General features: G+C 32.7%; 1 protein-coding gene across 4 annotated transcripts in view; it reads right to left on the bottom strand.

The window, feature by feature from the left end:
• Gt (giant) overlaps positions 1-22,172 on the bottom strand; it is a 41,232-nt gene that overhangs the window by 2,809 nt on the left and 16,251 nt on the right. The window contains exon 1 of one of the 4 annotated variants that reach the window (XM_074169771.1): positions 20,739-20,964. The exons of 1 other annotated variant lie outside the window; for it this stretch is intronic. Coding sequence is in view for 1 of the 3 variants with exons in the window: in XM_023170301.2 (XP_023026069.1) it covers positions 4,582-4,584 (3 nt within the window). In the remaining 2 variants the exon portion in view is untranslated. Of the gene's footprint in view, positions 1-4,581; positions 4,738-20,283; positions 20,650-20,738; positions 20,965-22,172 lie in introns of those variants that run through there. 2 more of the 4 variants (XM_023170308.2, XM_023170301.2) reach the window with 2 other exon arrangements.

Here is a 22,172-nt window from a genome sequence, read left to right as displayed (position 1 = left end):
GCAATAAATTCATAGAGAAAAACCTCCGGAAAATTTTAACAAACATCACTTTTCAATCTAGTTGTTAGTTTTTTTCGCAGGTTTATCTCATCACTACATGAATTAAAAAAAAACAAACAAAGACAATAAACTCATTTTTGATAGAAGTACCATTGTCTTCCATTTCCCAAGATCACGGGGTAATTAGTACCAGAGAAAGGGGTGATGAGATCTACAGGGGCAAAGGTAACCATAGTAAGAAAATGTAACAAAATTTAAATTTATTCTCATATGAAACTCAATTATATTATCTTCAGGAACGTATAAAATCACAGTCTTATATACCTCAAGAAGTTACAGTCCCAACTCATCTCTGACTGGTTTTTGCCAAAACTTTTCCTGGTTCTTGAACTGTAGAGACTCCCGTCTCATCCATATTGAATACTTGATGTGCTTTATATTTATTTTTTATCATAAGTTCGTCCAGATTTTTGTAAACTAGTTATACTTTTTCTTTGTTAAATCCCTCAATTCTATTAATACTTGTCGACTGAGGTTTGTGAACACTGATATCAGTATTTATTCTCAAAAATCCTTCAAGCTAATCTTATCCTGCACACTGGCTTTTCTTGTTGAAATTATGAGGTATTTCCAATTGTTCGGCACATTCCTACGCTATTACATATAATTTAATCCGTAATAAAAGAAATTCGTCATATGTATCAGATGATCAGTCACAATTTGTTCTTGAGCAGGATAAAATACTGGGTTTCTTCCGGAAGGAGAATTTGTTTGTTCTGGTCTGCGATATTTTTTTGCAAAGTACTATACGGAATGTTTAACTCTTGGGATAGTGTATGCAGAGAAATTCTATTATCATTGACTCTCTTGATAGCCCGTTGTAGCGAGTCAGACGTACCCCTCCTATGTTCTTCTATGTTACGTAATGACAAAACAGGATTTAACTTGTTAGGATACACGTAAACTAAAGTGAATCTCATTTTCCTGTAGCTCCAACTCCCTCATGTTCCCCTATCCAGTCTATGTTGGATGGGAGTAATCATGAAATTTTGTAGCCAATATGAATTTCCGAACGCGAATCTAGAAATAAAATGTATGTCGTTACTATTCGATCTAAGATTGTCTTTTATTCACAACTGGTCAGAAATAGTGAAAAACGTATTGCGGTTTTGTGAACTGGGGCCCTTAAATTTCTCTGCGAACAATTGCTAAAGAACAAGATTGAACAGTGAAAAAAATATAATCGAAACTTTCTATGTTTTTTAAAAACATAGAAATATAAGGTATTCGAGCAACAGTTTATTGTGAGAAATTTCGCTGAACAGTTCACAAAACCGCAATACGTTTTTTACTATTTCTGACCAATTGTGAATAACGGAAAAACTTAGATCGAATAATTATGACTTAAACTTTATTTCTACATTCGCTTTCGGAAGTTCACATTGGTTACAAAATTCCATGATTACTCCTATCCAACATACACTGAATAGGGAAATACGGGGAAATTGGAGCCACAGGAAAATGAGAACTACGTGTTTCCTAACGAGTTAGATCCTGTTTTGTCATTACGTAACATAGAAGAACGTAGGAGGGGTACGTGTGACTCGCCGCACCGATCTGTCAAGAGAGTCAATGATGATAGAATTTCTCTGCATACAGTATCCCAAGAGTTCATTCCGTATAGTACTTTGCAAAAAAGTATCGCAGACCAGAACAAACAAATCCCCGTTTCGGAAGAAAACTAGTATTTTCTCTTGCTCAAGAATAAATTGTGACTGATCATCTAATACATATGACGAATCTCTTTTACGGATTAGATTCTAGTAAAAGCGTAGGAATGTGCGGAATAATTGAAAATACTTCATAATTATAACAAGAAAAGCAAGTGTGCAGGATAAGATTGGCTTGAAGGATTTTTGAGAAGAAATATTAATATCAGTGTTTACAAACCTCAGTCGAGAAATATTAATAGAATTGGGGGATTTAAAAAAGAAGTAGAACTAATTAACAAAAATCTTGACAAACTTATTATAAAAAATAAATATGGAGCACATCAAATCTTCAATATGGATGAGACAGGAGTCTCTACAGTTCAAAAATCAGGAATAGTTTTGGCAAAAACAGGTCAGAAATGAGTTGGGGCTGTAACTTCTTGACGTATATAAGACTGTGATTTTGTAGGTTCCTGAAGATAATATAATTTAGTTTCATATTAGTTCTGTTACTTATTCTTACTACGGTTACTATTGGCCCGGTACATCTCATTAATCTTTTCTCTGGTTCTAATTACCCCGTGATCTTGAGGAATGGAATAAAATGGAACTTTTATCAAAAATGAGTATAAATATCTTTTTTCGGTTTATTTTTCAATGTATGTGCTGATAATATAAACCTGATTAGTTACACTGTGAAAAAAACTAAAAACTATATTGAAAAGTAATGTTTGTTTAAAGTTTTAGGAGTTTATTCTCAACTGTCAACTCCCCGTGTTCCTCCCCTAGTACTTTCAATTGGATTTCATGTTTCAATTCTGATTCACCAGTTTTGTAGAAATTCTCTATGAATTATTGTTCTTCAAGAAATGGACATCTCTAGATTTCACAGAAATCAACAGAAAGGTATTGCATCTAATTTTTTGTTTTTCAAGCTAGTTATAAGAGGAAAATTCAACTTTGTTCCATTAATTTACAGAACTGCAAAAACATGTTTCGCTATTCGATAGCTTCCTCAGGCGTATTCATAGTGACAAAATTTTTATTCGAATCATATGACACTCTTCCTACTCAATAACTGATCATGTTACCTGGACCTAGGTGTACACTAATTGAAAACTAATTCTTCCAAACATTATGAAACATTAACAAAGTTATGAAACATTAACTCATTAAATGGTAACGTTATAAACTGATTGAGAATTTCCACTTTATGAAACAGATTAATCGGAGGGGGAAAATTCTATTCTATTTGGTCGTTCAGTACATTTTCAGGACTCTTAATCTGTTAATTTCCCAGCATTATTTCATAATTGTGAAATTTTTTAATTAGTTTATACCTATACACAGGTAAAATCATTATTCAATTATCAGGTAGAAGGCCATATGATTGAATGAAGTCTTACTTGAATTCCATCTAGAAAAAGTATAATAATTGTAAATTCTTGTGAAAACAACAGAAAATATTATGTCAATATATATATATATATATATATATATATATATATATATATATATATATATATATATATATTCCAATATATTTGAAAGATTCTGGAGTATTAAATGTTTCGAATAATTTTTTAACTATCACGGTTACGAAAAAATAAAAAGACCTATGTTATTCATACGATTCCAGGTATACTAAAACGGAATTGTGAAAATAACACTACTGAGAATGGAATTGCTGCAATTATTTTTAACTCTTCAAGGAAAAGGGTAGTATAATTATTATGACACAAAGTATCGATTTGCATGATCTTAAGTTTTTTTTTAAGTTGGATTCCGTTCACTAACAAGTTAATCATAAACAACATTAACAATATACTTCACTACCAAAGCATTCAAAAGTAAGTACTTTCCTGAATATAACCACTGTTTTTCATCACTTTCTGCATATATCTTCCATAGGAAAAATGGATTGAAAGAGAAATTTGGCAAGAATACCTGACCTAAGTACTTTGGACTTTTTACAAATCCAAAATATATTCACTGAATTAATAAACAGATGGTCTAGTAACAGTCAGTGTTCTCAGTGATACATGTCAGAGGATGCAACATTTTGCGAATATTTGACAAAATTAGTAGTGATGAGACAAAATTGAAAAGGATATACATATGTGCTTGATTAGATTTTCACATTGAGATATGATTTATTAATTTGGAATTGTTAGTGTTAGCAAGTGTTACTTTTTATATGTTATTGCAGGCATGAGGCGAGGGGGTTAGTTTCTGAAAATGCAAATGAGAAATGAAACTTTCTATGTTTTTTTACCACTCGTATTTGTAACTAACGTTACTGCAGTTTCGTCTAATAATGACATTTTCAAACGAATACAATAAATTGTATACAATGTATTGTATTATAAATTGAATATAAATTATTGTATTCGTTTTTATACAATTTATAAAACGTATTCGTTTGGAAATGTCTTTATTGGACGAAACTGCCGTAACGTTGCAATAATGCAAATCCGGGGTATTTCTTCTGATATAAAGTAATAAATGATATTATTTTTCAACTATTATTCAATATTATCATGATGATAATCAGAAAATTTTAACAAATATTTTTCATTACTAGACGCGTTTCGCGTAGAATTTCTACCGAAGTGAACAATTTTCAGAAAACTTATCATTTCTAAAAAAATGTTTTTGAAAATTGTTCAATTATAATCATGGGCAGTATTATTAATTTTCATCAAGTAACGGGTCAGCCCATTCATATTATTTAATATGTCAGAAGAAATAAATATAAACATAATCCACAAGAAAAATATTGGTGGGAAATTTTGATATTTCATTTCAAATGAGTACAATGAAAAATAATAAATAGTGAATATCTCAAATGACACTCAAATGTACTAACCATTTTGTTTTCTATAGTTGTCTAAAACGATAGATTGAAAAAATTAATCACAAAAACCGACACAAATACCTTCACAACTGTACGACTCACAAAAACAAACTGAATATACACGAAATTTCGAATGTATTTGACATTTCTTTGACTTGAGGTTATATCCGAATTTCGACCAATCCCAAAGGAGATTTTTCCACCATCACTAGACTTGGCTACTGTTTATGTAGGGGGTGGTTTTTGTTACGACGTACCGTTATATAGCGGACACAGTCCCTTATTGCATACCTGTTTTCATAAACCGACAGTATTTCTGTCAAATAAGATTATAATACTGAGGGATAATTGAATAATTATTTTATACCATTATAAGACGACCCTAACAATTATGTGTTTTGAACATCTTTTTATACAAAACAGATTTTTCATAAATAACGGGAACAACATCCAGGCTGATAGGCCGTAATCGACTGGAACTTAAAGTACCAAACGTTTCGTCTTCTACTGCGGCAGACATCATCAGCGGTATGTGCGTTGACATAAGCAAATATAATTACAAACAACAGCTAAAAATGCAAACCCAAGTTGCGAATAATGTTATCTTAATAGTAAAATAACATTATTCGAAACGATTAATTAATGTTCAAGGAATTTCAAATAGTTCAGTTAACAACCTTCAAACAGTACAATTTTTGAAAATATCATACACGAGAGTTACTTACTCACAGGGTTATACACAACACTAATTTAATTATTTATAATTCTATAAGTTATGTTGGTGTCAGCATACGTTAATTTTAATAAATTACCATCAGTATCTTTTTTGTTGATTAAATTATTTATTTCCCATCTTTATTAAATCTCATTAAGAGAGCTGCATTCTATTTGACGCCCGGAACGCTCTGGACGTTAGTGATGGGCTACGCTCTGGACGTTAGTGATAGGCTAATTCGGATTATAAATAATCGATTACTCGATTATAATAACTCAAAATATCGAATCGATTATCAGATAATTCGAATTATTATTCTTCTTCTAATTATATGGTGCACGCATATACTTCGAGAAGATCTACTGATTCGGCCCTTCACAATGTGGTTGGCAGAATCGAAAGATCATTGGGCCACAAAGAATCCACCTTGGGAATATTCATAGATATCGAGGGAGCGTTTGATAAAACAACCTTTCTAACAATTACCCAGCAACTAGACTCCAGAAATGTTCCTCTGGTAGAAGGAGAATGGATACTCAAGATGCTCTCTAGTAGAGCAATAAGTATCAATGTAGAAGACATCACAGTGAGAGGACTTGTCATGAAGGGATGTCCCCAGGGAGGGGTCTTATCTTCCCTTCTTTCTTATTCTAATCTTATTCCAGAATGGGCTATTTCCGACAAAAGTTATCTGATCGAGAAGGACAGCGAATAACTTTTAGGGGGAATGGCCCAATCTGGAATAAGATTAATGTCAACAAAATACACCTAATATCAAAGCCAATTGTGAACGATCGGCACTGGTTCATCTCAAAAATTAATGGAATGAAACTTTATTTCAAAATTCAAACATAAAACTTAAAAATGAACAATACATTCAAAAACTTAAAATAATTTTTCAATATATAAAAATGAAATGAAAAATTGTTCTTAGTTTATAGTAAAAATCATAATTTTATCTATGAAGGAACATTCACATACTAAACAACTACTGTATTATTTGAATTGAAAGGGTTATATTTTTAGGAGTGACTAATTTTTGAGAAACAAAATTTTTGGCTTTCTACTACTCCATCTTGATACAAGAAAATGTGAAATCTTCCAAAGAAAGGAAGAAAGTAATCAATTTTTAAAGTAATGACTTCATACATAGATGTGCAGATCATGCAAAGAAGTAACTTTCAGACACAAACTGATATAAAAACCCCTCCTGAAACAGCTAATTTTATATAAACATTGAATTACACGAAAGAAAATTTCTTTCGGATATGAACACCGAATTATACAAAAAACAGTTTTCTCTACTCAATTTGTATTCCAAATATTCGTTATGTAATTAAATCACATATCATTCACAGGATTTCTATACAATTATAAGAAAAAAAACACACAATTCATCCATAAATGCCGATTTTTATGTCACCGAGTAAGTTTGATTTACTGGTGTCATTGATGATATCGTAATGACGTTCATTCACTTATTTGATTAAATCTGAGCCAAAAGTAATCTTGTTTAAATTGAAAGGGTTGAATTTTTAGGAGTAACTAATTTTTTGTCAAATGAGTGATTCTACTGTGCATTGCGAGTGATTCATAATTCGAATGACAATTCGATTACATATGATTTGATATATGAACACTGAATTTTGCAAAAAACATTTTTCTCTACTCAATTTGTATTCCAAACATTCATTATGGAATTAAATCAGATATTATTCATAGGATTTCTACACAATATACTAAATGAGAGGTAAAAATTTCACTTACATGGAACACTGCCATCCTCACTGTAGACATCGATATTTCGCCGTAAGACACGTGTCCCAGGTCTCTCCAGTACTAGTCTGGATAACATTATAAGAAAAAAACACACAATTCATTCAAAATTACGATTTTTATGTCACGGAATAAATTTGATCTATTTGTATCATCGATGACATCGTAATGACATTCATTCACTTATTTGATTAAATCCCAGTCAAAAGTAATCTTGTTTGAATTGAAAGGATTGTATTTTTGGGAGTGACCAATTTTTTGTGAAATTAGTGATTCTACTCTGCGCATTGCGAGTGATTTATTAATTCGAATGATAATTCGATTACATATGATTCAATTATTGAAATAATTCGATTTTGCCCATACTACTGGGCGAACCCTGAAAAATCTTAATAGCATTTCTTCCGAAACTCGAGACGAGATCTGTTCCACTGGTTTCAATGCCATTGAATTCCTGGCCAATGGACTCAATGTCCTGCCCCTGCTTGCTTTATCGGGAGTCGCTCGAATGTAGCTCAATACTTGGACTTCACGTCATTTGAAATTGTACAACATTTAGTGGTATTTTCCGACAGAGATGCAACACGTAAACGTGCGTAAAATAGTGCAACATGGTGTACAATATTGTACATCTCTCTTGAAAGCCAACGTAGACGAGCGTGGCATACGTAGACGAGTGTTTATTTATAAATCATTCTGTTAAAAGTTATGAAAAGTTTCACAAGAAAATTTTCCGCAAATTTCTATCCGGAATCATTGACAGGTATCGGAAAAGAGATATAAGTTAAGAGTTTTAGAGGAAGAACTCTCATTGAGAAGAGTATTGAATTTCTAGCAATTGAGAAAAGTGCTCGTTTTTGATGAATTCTTGTAAGCTGTCAAGTGTCAGTTTGTAGTGCAGGCGAGGAAAATTGAGGTTATATGAATGAAAACTTAATTTAAATTTTCTGATTGATTCGGCCATTACTTGATGAAGATCCATAGTACTTTCATAAACTACACCTACACGACAGTGAACATGTCGCCAAGCGAGCAGGGTGTTCTAGCAGCTGAACTTAATAAATTAAAGAGAAGCGAAATAATCGATCTTATAGTGACGACAGTTTTACCAGATAGTTATTCTGAGGATATTATTTTACAGAATCTCCTTGTTAACCTATCTAGTGGTGACTATCAAGTGAAAACTCAGACTTTAATAATGAATCATCCGTGTATTGTTCGAAATCGGAATGCCTCTTTACCGCGAGTAAACTTCAACAAGTCGATCGCGAAGTGAATCTATTAGAAAAACTCTCCGAACAGATGACTAAAAGACTACATGACCAAGAAGAAATTATTTTTCTACTGAAAAAGCAAATAGTCGATTATAATAATTTTGCCAACATTCAGACCATCAATGTTCCTATTGAATCGGACAAAAAAATGCGCAAACCAAGCATCAATTCGGAACAGAAACAAAGTGCTTCTTTTCTACCCGAGCCATATCCAAAGTCCGATATCCAAAAAAACTCTGCAAAAAAAGTCAAGGCCAATGACCGAGTTCCCCAGTCATCTGCTAATAAACCTGGTAATAATCACAAAATTCTAATTACTGGATCCAATAAGAAACCGAACATGATGATACAAGACGTTCCAAATAAAGCTGAGTTGGAATGGCTTCATGTTGGAAAAATCAACGGACTGGTTGATAATGAAGTGAAGCAGTCTTTTCTGAAGGAATCATTTCCGGATCTAAATATCAAGTGTTAAAAGTTGAATACCAAAGGGAAAAACAGTGCGTTCAAATTGGGTATTTCCAAATCTTGTAAGCAGTTACTGTTGAAAAGTGATAGGTGGCTAGAAAACGTCGTGGTAAAAGAATTTTTGTTTTTTCCGTGAAAAATCTCTCATTTCTCATGAACCAATACAAAAATCGCCGTGTTTTGTAATCTTTCATCTGAACATTCATAGTCTCTTGAATATCCGGATGTAGTTTGTTTAACAGAAACTTGGTGTCAAGAAAATGAGATATTAGCTGTCAATGTCAATTGTTATACTCTTTCCGATTATTTTTGCCGTAACGATAAAGTTGGTGGAGGGGTAACTATCTTTGTTGAAAATATTCACGATTATATAGTCTTACACACCACCGTCGAAAAATCTCAGGGTACGTTTGAATATGCTGTTGTCGAAATAACCGCTCACAACTCCAGAATCCGCGTTAACTGTTTTTACAGACCTCCATCTTCCAATAGTCTATCATTCATACATAATATGGAACTATTTCTTGATTCCCTTTTTGAAAAAAATGTTCAAACCTCTTGTATCGTTTGTGGTGATTTTAATTTCAACTTCCATAAGAATTCCATTGATGGCCATGCAAGTTATCTGCGTAATTTATTTGCCTCTTACGGATTGAATCAATGTATTTTCGATTACACAAGAATACAGGGCAATAGCATGTCTACGTGGACAATATTTTTTCCTCTACATCCAAAACCTCTAATTCCACCGTCAGTCATAGATTTCTCGAATCATGCACTCCAATATATAGTTTTACCAATCACCTCTCCTACTGTAAAGATAACCAATTATTTTCTTAAAAGATCCTTCTGTGATCAAAACATTCACTTTTTGAATGCTTTATTGGCTCGTGAGGATTGGCTATCTATATACTCCAGCAACAGTAATGCTGATGAAAATTTCTCAATTTTTTATGACTCATTTCTCAACCTATTCGATAGAGCCTTTCCTCAGGAATTACATCAAACCAATACACATAAAAAATCTAATAACAATAAACCTTGGATAATTAAGGAGATCGTTGATGAAGGAAAAATACTCAGAGATGTTTTTCACATCAGTAAAATCTAATCTGATGAAATCTTCAACCAACAATATAAATTACTTTTGAGACAGCATCGACAAAAGATAGAAACTTTAAAGAAGTCTAACTTCGGCCACAAATTTCATGAAGCTACAAATAAATCTAAGGTTGCCTGGACTATAATCAAACAGAATACCGCATGTGATAAAAAAGCCAATTCTTGCCAAAATATGTTATTGATGAGAATGAATTATCGGTAAACGAGGGAGTTGATATCTCCCAAACATTCAGCGATTACTTCTTGAATGCTGTCCAAAAATTAGTCAAAGAAACATCTCCTATTTTAGTAAATAACTGTGACATCAACTCCAACTCACTTTTTTATATCCTCTGGATGAAACAGAACTACTCGAGATAGTGAAGTCGATATCTTCTAAGACTTCCAGTGGCGTGGATGAAGTACCTTGCAACCTCTTGTTCAAGGTGGTTGAAAATTTGATCGAACCCCTCTCATACCTCATTAATATCTCCTTAGTCGAAGGTATATTCCCTACTCGACTCAAACATGACTATCCATAAGAAACATGACAAGCATTCGATTTCCATTGGGTCTGCATTTTCCAAAATATTCGAGAAAACTTATCAAAGAAGACTACACTTTTTTTGCAAGAAGTATAAAATCATCCCAGACTGTCAATATGGCTTTCAAATTGGCAAGTCCACTCAGGATGCCACGATGAATTTAGTCAATGAAGTCATTTCTAATCTCAATAGAGGTGCTCTATTCGACTTATCACGAGCTTTCGACACTGTTGAGCACGATTTACTTTTAAGCAATTTATTTTGTTTAGGAATTCGTGGCTCATCTCTGGATTGGTTGAGATCTTATCTGGATTGCAGAACGCAAACTGAGAGGGTTAAACTGGAAGGTGGGATCTTCCACTCTAGAACCTGTGTCGTCCCCATCGGTGTTCCCCAGAGTAGCGTCCTAGGACCTATTCTCTTTCTTTCATTCGTACATGCCCTCAACAACAGTAATCGTCAACATTGAACAATACAATTGGCCGACGATTCTTCGTTCACTCTGAAGTCTTCAGATTATGAGGGATTGTCGAGTCAGGCCAATCAAGCAGTTGCTAATATGCAAAAATATTGTTCTCAAAATGGTCTCATTCTGAACAGCTCAAAAACTAATACAATCGTCTTTTCACTGGATGAGAATGATCGCAGTGTTCTGGTCAAAATAAATGGCAAGTCAATACAACAAACCTCATCTGTAAAATTTTTAGGTTTGAACATTGATGCTCAACTCTCTTGGAAGAAGCACATTGAATATTTCGAGTAAAATGTCGAAACATTGTTTTGTAATCCGTAATTATCGTAATTTTGTTCCACTGAATATATTGAAGAGTTATTACTATGCTTATATTCAATCTTCATTTAGTTATTGTCTGATCAACTTTGGTAACTGTACAAGAATAAACGAATTACTAATAGCTCAAAAAAAGATAGTGAGAACAATGTGTTTCAAAAAATATGATGACTCATGTAGGGAGCTGTTTACCGATTTGGATATTCTAACTATTATTTCACTATATATATTAAACTGTGTTGTTTATGTCAAAACTCATCTAGACAAATTTGAATCAAGAGGTAATCTTCGGACAGGATATACGTTAACATCTAACTATAATTTTATTGTTCCCCACCATAAATGAACGAAAGCAGCAAACGGCCCTAAAATTATGCCCATCAGGTTATACAACAAACTACCTATCTCTCTTAAACAGCTATCAAACCTGCATTCCTTCAAAAAAAATATTAATAAACTGTTACATGACAATACATTTTATTCCCTCAAAGAATACTTCCAGGCTGATTTGGAAATATTAATAACTTGATTGCAACAGTTTAGACTGTACTATTTTCAATTGTCATATTTTTCAGTTTCATGTTTTTTCATACTTCTGTTTGATATTCTCATATCTTTACTCTTTTATTTGTGTATATATAATTATTTGTATTGTGAATTTCTATATTTTAGTTTAATTGACTTTTTCCATGCTGCAGACCATTGCTTCCAAATTATTCAGTTTCAAACCTTTATTTTCTATGTGTAGGATTTTGAACTCTTCGTTGAAGATATGCTTTTTTCTGTAAGATGATTTGAATATGTTGAACTTGTTATCTTATTTACATAGCTTATATGATGTTCCTGGATTCGATTCCTAAATTTTCTGCCAGTTCGACCAATATATACCTTAGGACACGTTCCACACTTTAATTTATATACTCCTGATTTCTCGAATCTGGATGTTTTGACTAACTAACTAACTTTCCCACCGTACTACTTGTTCTATATGCAATTTTAATATCTCGTTTTCTCAAAAATGAAGCCACTTTTTCTGTTGTTTGTCCAAAATACGTTAAATCTCTATAATTTTGGTTATCTAACTTATCAACTTATCAACGATTCGCTTTTGCGTAGAAATTTTTGGCTTTAAATACATTGTTTACTGCAATTTGCTTGATGATATTGAGTTCTTTATTGAAATTATATATTGCAAGAGGAACATTGACTTATCTGTGAATCATGCTATTATAAGCTGCTACTTTGTGTTGATATGGATGGGTAGAATCGTAATGTATAGTAATATCCGTATAGGACGTTTTGTGATAAATTGAAAAATCATATTTGTGGTTCATTCTACTAATTGTTAAGTCCAAGAAATTGATTGAGTTTGAGTTGACTGCTTCTACTTCAAAAGTGAATTTAATGTTTTCATAAATTTTATTATTTTCTCCATGAAAAGTATTTAAATGTCTCTTAGTACCTGTAAAACATACCAAAACGTCATCATTATATCAAATCAAAGAACATATCAAAGAACGTTTAAAAATCGACTTCTCTAGGTTATCCATGAAAATTTTCGCAAGTAAGGGGCTTAATGGATTTCCCATAATTAAACCTTTTGAAGAGGAATGAATATTGTTGTTAAAATGAAAATAATTTTGAGACATAACGACAGAAGGTCAATGATTTCTTGTTTTATAACTGAGTTCACTCTATTTTTATCTAATAATTTTATTACTAAAGTGATAGAATCATCAGGAGGTATGCTGGGAAATAGATTCTGGACATCAAAGGGTAGTAATTTTGCGTTGTCTAGTAGAGTTACGTTCTCTATTTTATTGATCAAGTAATATGAATTCCGTAGACTGAATTTTGGTTGAAAATTATAGTGGTTCAGGATATTGGATGTATAATTTTGGAATTTGGGGGTTCATCAATGGTAATTTGAACTTTTTCCTTTCAGTAAAAAGTATGTTTGAATTTTTCAAAAAATCTTTCACTTGTCTTTGGAAAGAATTAGTTGGATCACGTTACAATATTTCAAAATTTCCTTAGTTTAAATTTGCAACTTTTGGGAGTGTTTTTTTATTTGTGAGTAATGATGCGATATACTTAAAATGTAGATAATTTATTAGAATTTATGACGAATAAATCTGCAAGAGAATGTCTTGTTTTCTGAATAATAGCTTTTGTCACTTGTTACCTCTGGTCGCTGTTTTTTTCTACCAAAAATAATCTGCATCGAATTGGCTTTTAGAATCAATCGGTAAAGTTCATCTGATGAAAAAAAGAACACGCGTCAGGTAAGTTCCCAACCAGAAGTAAGACCACGTTTATGGAACCGCATTGTGTATTTATTTATGGCATCAGTCCTAGAAGTCGAATCCAGACTGAAATAGACAACGCGGTGTTTTGAAAGGGTTATTGGGGTACGGTATATTGTTCGGTAGCGATTATGGTGTAGAATTTGCATATTATAAGGTGTCTTAAAGACGTAATAAAAATTGAGAAGTATGTATTCAGTCATAGTTATCAAAAGAAATGTGATTTATGATTTCTTTGAGGAACTTCTGTTTGCATTGATACTGGAAATGTTCAACTTTGAGAATCGAAAGGAGAATAACATTTTAGGTTGATATTGGAATAAAGTATTTTCTATATTAAGTTCAAATTTTGTGATCATCATTCAAGAAATTTTTCGATTTTTTTGATTACACATTTTGTGATATCATCACTTATATTTTGAATTAAAAAAATTACGGATCATGTCCAAAATTGCATTTAACGACAGGTAAAATACTTTACTTCTATAAATCACGTTATTCTACAGTGCATTTCTTTGATGTCCCCCGCTCCTTTTATTTTTTGAACAAGTCAACTCAAAAAATTGAAATTTGGGATAATAAAATTAATGCATGAATACTTTATTTTGAAGTGAAATTGACAGATGAAACTTTCAAAGGAAATGGAAACGTGGGTCTTGTGATACATCATTTTGAAGCTCCTGACGAATACTTTACAACCCTAGAATATGAAGTCAATATCTTCTCCTACTACAAAATGGCGGAACATTTGAAAATTTGCTGAAGACAAACACATTAATATCGATATTTCTAGAAATATTCCTTTTTATCTGCCATATGTCAATTCCAACAACCCAGAAAAAACTAACGTTTGGGCAGAAATATTGGGAAACCATATTGTAGGACCTCTATTTATTGATCAAAATTTAACAGGGGAACTGTATTTGAATATGCTGGAAACTATTGCACTAATGCTGAAAGAATTTTTGTTTGCCAAAAACGCATCCTGAGGCTTATGTTCAGTATGAAATCCGAAGATAGCTGCAAGACTATATTTATTGATTTGGTGGTACGTAGTATAGTAAGGAGGCCCTACCACAAATTAAATTAATTTAAAAATTCCCCAATATACAATGCTATCTCACTTTACAATAAATTGCCTGATTCAATTAAGGTGTCCAAATCATATGGAATCTTTGAAAATAATATGAAATTATTCTTAATAAAAATATGTTTTTATAGTTTAAAATACTATTGGAGTGATAATTCCTGAGATTAATTCTCAATGATATATAATATATGTATTTGTTTTTAAATTGAAACATTTGTATATTAGGTGCCGTGATTTATGTTTTATCTTCATTCTTTAATTTTTTATTCAAGTATGACTAACTATTGTTTTCATTCTCTGTACCTATGTATACAGGGTGTAACTAAATAAGTGTAAAACATTTAAGGAAGTGATTCCTCATCTAAAAAAAGATAGGATCTCTCATATAAAGAAATTTCATTAGAGCATCCCTTGTTAAGATACAGCCCCTTAAAGAGGGTACATAAAATTTATAATAATAATAATAAATATACTTTATTGTCTGAAGATACAATAATCTTATCGACAAAGTGTAGACATTCATAAAACTTGATATATCATGGTTCACATGATATTGTCAATAAAATATAGGACTATCAATTAATTTAATTTTCAATTGGTTATAACTAAGTATTAAAATAAATGAATTAAATGACACATATAACATATAACATACTGAGCTGATGTTAGACGTCAGTGAACAAACACTGTCTCAAAAAATTCCGTAATACTATATAAAGCCAGATCCAGAAGAGAAGTTTTCAATTTTTTTCTGAACATAGCATATGTTTCAGAATGTTTTATTTCTGTTGGCAGATGATTGACTATTTTGGCAGCGTTATATATGCATGAATTTTTTATTAAATTTGTTTTTGGGATTGGAAGTTTTATGTCATTTTTCTGGTGGGTGATTCCATCAGCGAACTTGTAAAGTGTTTTGTTTTTATATACTAGACAGGCATTTTCGAGAATGAACAATGAGGGCAGAGTTAACAACTTACGAGTTTTGAATAGTTCTTTACAAGATACCCTGGGAACCGCCTTACAAAGATAGCGAATTGCACGTTTTTGAAGAACAAAGATTGAGTTCAAATGTACTTGATTACAGACTCCCCAGAAAGCGATTCCATATCGAATGTGCGATTCGATCAAGGCATGATAAACCTGCATTGCTGTCGCTGTACCTAGTTCATTTACAACGATGCGTAGTGCATAACCACCCGAGGCGATCCTTGAACCTAGCTGTCTAACATGATGCTGGAAGTTTAGTTCCCCATCCATGTGCACCCCTAGAAACTTATTACATGCATTATTTCTTATTGCACCATCACCCAGAGGGATATCCGGCAAAGCACAGTGGAATGATACGCAGTTAGTTTTTTTAATATTGAAGGAGAGTAAATTAGCATCGCACCACTCTTTGATCTTTGTAATCCCTAGAACTATTTTTGAGTGCAAGTTTTCAGCATCTTTATCGTACCATAGAATGGTAGTGTCATCAGCAAAGATTGTGAAAGAACCGTCGGTTGTAATATTTACTAAGTCGTTAAAATAAGGTAAGAACAAAATTGGTCCCAGCACTGAGCCCTGAGGAACCCCACACTCGACGGAACCTCCATCTGAGAGCCTATGTGTTCTCACAATCTGAGTTCTCTGTTTAAGGTACGATTCTATCCAATCATAACTCTGTTTTCTGAAACCATACTGGTTTAGTTTACGCAGTAGAATTTTATGGTTTACACAGTCAAATGCTTTTGCCAGGACGCAAAACACCGCCGCACATGCGTCTCCACGGTTTAGTGTAGTGTACAGTTCATTAAGGAAGACAAACATGGCATCTTCAGTTCCTTTCCTAGCCTGAAAGCCAAATTGCTGCCTATTTAGAATTTTATTTCTTTCCACGAACTCCATTATTCTTACCTTTACTAGTTTCTCAATGATTTTACCAAGAATTGGTATAAGCGATATTGGCCTATAATTGCAAGGGGCATTAATATAACCACCTTTATAGATTGGAATTATTATAGTGGTTTGTATAACAATTTTTTTCACAAGCACTAAACAAGTTACAATATTGAAATTATTCTGACGTTTTGTACTACCAAAAAGACACTTAGCCAGAAACTTATTTGATTTGGTTTATTTGGTTGTAAGGGGTGGAAAACGCAACCCCTAAAATTTATTTCCAATGTAACTTTTTGTCTTATTATTTGTTTACCATTTAAAACTTTATTTCCCATAGCCTGTTTCATTCTAAACAAAAAATGTCTCATGGGTTTTTTGCCCAAAATAAACCAGTTCGCAGCAAAAAATTATTTTAGGAACAACTACAGATTTACATCGTCATAAATGCGAAAATACGAAACTAATCAATCCAGTAGGTCGCTATTAGCGATAGTGACAATTAAATTGGTATAACGCTGTCAGTTTGTGAATTCTCGAAATTGAATTAATACTAATTGTGTGTTGTTGTTCTGTTCTTAATTTGTTACTTTAATAATTCACTTGTTATTAAAATGGCATACACAAATGAGGAAATGGCTGATATGCATTACGTTACGGAACGGGTTAGAAGCTTCTAGAAGATATGTTGAAATGTATCCTCAACGGCAGCATCCTTCACATAGAATATTTGCTCGACTTCATCAACGATTACGAGAATAATTAATTGATAATTTGATTGAAGAACAACCTACTACAAGTACTAGAAAGATTGCTTTCCAGCTAAATGTTGATCATATGACGGTATTTCGAATTTTAAAGGAAAACTTCTTATACCTTTACCATCTGCAACGAGTACAGGCCCTGTTACCGCGAGACTTTCCGAACCGTCTTGAATTTTGCAATTGGAAGCTGGAAATGATTAGAAGAAATTGTGACTTTTTGAAGACTTTTGAAGACGATAGAATTCATATTCGAATGTAGTTTTTCTCGGGACAAGATTATTGATTTTCATAATTGGCACATATGGGCTGATGAAAACCCTCACGCTATTGTCGAAACTAACCTTCAAGAACAGTTTTCTCTCAACGTTTGGCTCGGAGTTATTGGGGATGATTTAATTGGGCCTCATTTTCTACCTCCTCGATTAAATAGTGGGGCATACGTTCAATTTCTAAGAGAAGTGCATCCAGTACTGCTGAAGGAAGTTTCGTTGGGCGTCAGAAGGGATATGTTTTCTATGCATGATGGGGCTCCCGCCCATTTTAGTCAAGTAGCACGTCAACATTTAACTGAAACATATGCAAATCAGTGGATATGTCGAGGAGGACCACAGAACTGGCCCGCTCGATCCCTGGATCTCAATCCTCTCGATTTCTCTATTTGGGGCCATTTACAGCATTTGGTTTATCGTACTCCTGTTCGCGATGTAGAGGACTTAAGAAACCGTATCATCGATGCGTGCAGGGTAATCAGAGAGACTCCAGGAGTATTTGAGCGAATACGTGGTTCAATGCGCCGACGTCTAGACGCATGCGTAATGTCTGAAGGTAGACATTTCGAACATTTACTATGATTTGTACATGTTGTGTGTTTTGTTATTAATAAATTAGTTTTGCTTATTACCCTTTAATCGTTCAATGCAGGTACTAACTACAAAATAACAATAAATCCATTTCGCATTCATGACGATGTATCTCTGTAGTTGTTCGTAAAATAATTTTATTTCATTTTGGGCAAAAACCCAAGAAACATTTTTTGTTTAGAATGAAACGAGCTATCAGAAATACATTTTTAAATGGTAAACAAATAATAAGACAAAAAGTTACATTGGAAATAAATTTTAGGGGTTGCGTACCCCCTTTAAGGGGCTGTATCTTAACAAGGAATGGTCCAATGAAGTTTCTTTATATGAAAGATCCTATCTTTTTTTCGATGAGGAATCACCGCCTTAAATGTTTCACACTTATTCAGTCACCCTGTATACTGGACTATTACATGGATTTTCAAAAAGTTTGTTACCTTTGTGTTAGTAAATATCAAAGCTACTGAGTTTTTTGCATTTATTATCAGAGCATGATCAGTTAAAATTTCATATAACAAACTAAGATCATCATTAATAAGCTCTACTGGTAACTCGAGATCTGTTAGATTGAAAGAATAGTATATTTGAGTATCGTCCGCATAAAGATAATAGCTAGCATGTTTCAAAACATTTATTACGAAATTTCAAGTAAGTGTATGGTGTTATTAAAGCCCAAATAGTGTAACATTAACAGGATATTATGATTCAGTTGATCGAATGCCTTTGAGTAGTCGAGCAGAATCAATACACTCACTTCATTTTTATCGTTATCATCAATAATGTCATCAAACACTTCAGCCAAGGATGTCGCGCGACTATAACCTTGTCTAAACCCTTATTGCTCTCGAGGTAATAAATGATTACAAGTCATGAAATCACTTAACTGAGTTTCCATTATCTTCTCAATTATTTTTGAACAAATTGAAAGCACACTAATTGAATGAAGATCACACTAGGTAGTTTATTTTAGGTAAAGCGATAAATTTTGCGGATTTCTATGATGTGGGAAAATGGTTGCATATTAAACATTGGTTTATTATGTAATTGAACTCCGCTAGGTGGTTTATTTCAGGTAAATAGATGATTTTTGCGGATTTCCATGAATCTCATGGAAATACTTTGTTATTAAACATTTATTATAAACATTTATATATCACTGAAATCCAATGGGTAGTTCATTTTGAGTGAGGGGATATTTTGTGCGGATTTTCATGATGTGGGAAGATAATCTTTTATTAAATATGGATTTATTATGTGAGTAATGATAGGCACAATCACATAAATGAATAATATAGGAATGTAGGTTTTAAAGGTTAGCGTCAATGTTTTGGTTGGTTTGGTTTTGGGATTAAACTCCATTAATATTCACAAATTATTTTATTAAACTCATAAAACATATTCGAAAATTAATCTTCTACATGATCCATAAATTTGGCCTCGCTTGAACAAGGAGGTCTGTAAGTATTTCCAATAGCAATTGAACATTCTTTAAAAGAAATTCCGATCCATATGTACTCTCTATATATTCATTGCACTCATCAAAGATATAATTGTATTTCAAAGTGTCTCACACACGTCCAGGGGGAACGTGTGTGATGATATATTCGTAGGACAATTTCGATGAATAGAAGATTATCGGTTGATATTCCCTAGTGTAGACAAGTTTCTGTTATACCCACAAAATCGAATCCTGTATTTAAAATTGCATTTTTCAAATCTGAAGAGTTCGCTATAAATGATAAATAGATAATTTAGAATGAAAGGATAAAGATAAGGACTTTCAATTGGGTATACATTTAACTGCCCTAACATTTATATACATACATATATACACACATATGTGGCAGTGTGAAGTTTATTTGATGGAAAGAAAAACTAAAATGTTGATATAACTCCTTCGTTACAAAAAAAACCCGATTTATATAGAAATGGACATTGTGTAAATATTACAACAACCTAATAGCAAAGCAATATGACAGACAACTCAATAATAAAGTTTCATAAAATAAAAAATACATCATTATATCTAACCAGTTAAATAAAAAAAATAAATGAAATGGATTATGTGAAATGAGAATTATCGATATTTGACCATCAGCATAAAAAAGAACCAGTTATATTTCCGCAAATAATGAAAATTGTACCTATTAGTTTGTGTGATATCACTGCCATCCTTTATGCGATGAATTCTGTTATCATACTTCGCAAAAGTGATCCCGTTGCTCATACATCTTTTTTAGGCAGCATATCCATGGTACTTTTCATCAGCTTCAGCCTCCTCAGATTTTCCTGAACAAAAATACTCGTTGAATTCAGGTGTTTTTTATTGTTCATCACGCGTCATGGTGATAAAAAATTGGACCAAAACAGCTAACGGACGGCTGTCGGTTATTTATGTTTTTGTTCCGCAGTCAGTGGCGTTTGGATATACTTTTTTCGGTCATGGCTTTCACTTCCATAATCTGATTTATAATTTGCAACACAACAGTAACTGAATTCTTGATAGTATTATCTTGAATACTTACCAAAATATCTAATAATTTCTATTCCTAGATATTTGCTCGATATCGTCGATTCGAGATATTATGCCACAGTTTACCTGTTTTAATTCTAAAATATCTTTTTTGAAGTCTGATATGGTTCGATCATATTCGTCACTGACTTTTTTGACTATATTATCCACCACACCCCGTAGATATTCTTTGGTAAAGATGTGGAACGACACAATTGAGTTATCACTTCACAATGTATTTGAAATCAATAAGTATCAGGAGAGATACATCGATGTGACCTACTCATTCGCCATCTTGATAAATCACTTACTCTATGCTTTAGATGCTGTCTATATTCTCTGACTATGCTTTGACTATCCGGTTATGCCAACCACTTCGGAATAAGCTCTGTCTCTCCAGAAAAATGAATTTTGAATATCCGGGAATGTCAACCACTTCGGAAGCCGTATCCGATCTCAACCATGTTTCAGTCAAGACCATTATGTACGTAATCATCAACCACAATCTCTTTGAAGTCCTGAAACCCTGTGAAAATAGATCTGGTATTCAAATGTCCTATTTTCATTCATGACAAAAGTGTACGAGATAAAAATATAATAGACCAGGTGTAATAAATGAAGGAATGAACCAAATGCTAATTACCGAAATTATCAATATAACGGGCTCATTTAAAAAAAATTTATTTCATAATACACAACATATTCACGCAACTGCGTGAATATGAATAATGATAAAAAATGACGTTACAAGCATCGTTCCTAAATGCAAGAATTCTTTCGGTAACTGCACCAGACAAAATTTTTATTTTACTGTTACGAAAGTTATGGCAGCGCGCCATATCTGCCAAGGGGACGCATTTTTGTTGCGAAGATCATTTTAGTGTAAGTATGAATGATAATGATTGATAAAAAAAAATATACTTTACTCTTTACTATGACCATTACTTTGAATTTTAGGTTGAAACAGACTTAGAAAATTACATGTGTATCAAAACTATGAAAGTGGGAAAAATTATATTGAAACCAGGCGTAATTCCGCATATATTTGCTTGCCAGATTGATAGACCGACGCGACGACCATACATCTAAAGCTCCAACGTTTGTTAAAAAAAAAGGAAAAAATAATTTTGTTGAATACTTGTAACGAAGATATCGCTGAAAATCAAATCATGTGTGATGAAGCAGGTACACAGGAAAAGACCTTTGATGTTGGAATTCAAGTTGATGAACAGGTTTTTCGAAGATCAACAGCTAAACAGACCGTAAATATTATATACCACCGAAAAAGAAATCGTTCTAAAGAAATAGAAAATACAGAAAGTATTGGAAAAAATCACTACTAAGTTTCCCTGAGGACAGTGAGAGTTTGAGTACATCAGACATGACTTCTGTCTGGAAGATAAGTTGAAAACTGGAATTCGAAAAACAATATTAAGCGAAGATCTATTTACGTCATAGAGTAAAATCCGAAATTATGTTTTGCAATCCCAAGGTACTCTTTATTTATTATATGTAGATCTT

Source organism: Leptinotarsa decemlineata, unplaced genomic scaffold, assembly GCF_025532065.1.
Source record: "Leptinotarsa decemlineata unplaced genomic scaffold, Ldec_3_MD MMD2_P_RNA_scaffold_6, whole genome shotgun sequence".
Classification (NCBI taxonomy): domain Eukaryota; kingdom Metazoa; phylum Arthropoda; class Insecta; order Coleoptera; family Chrysomelidae; genus Leptinotarsa; species Leptinotarsa decemlineata.
Note: the sequence above shows the minus strand (reverse complement) of the source record. Positions and strands in the feature narration are given on the sequence as shown.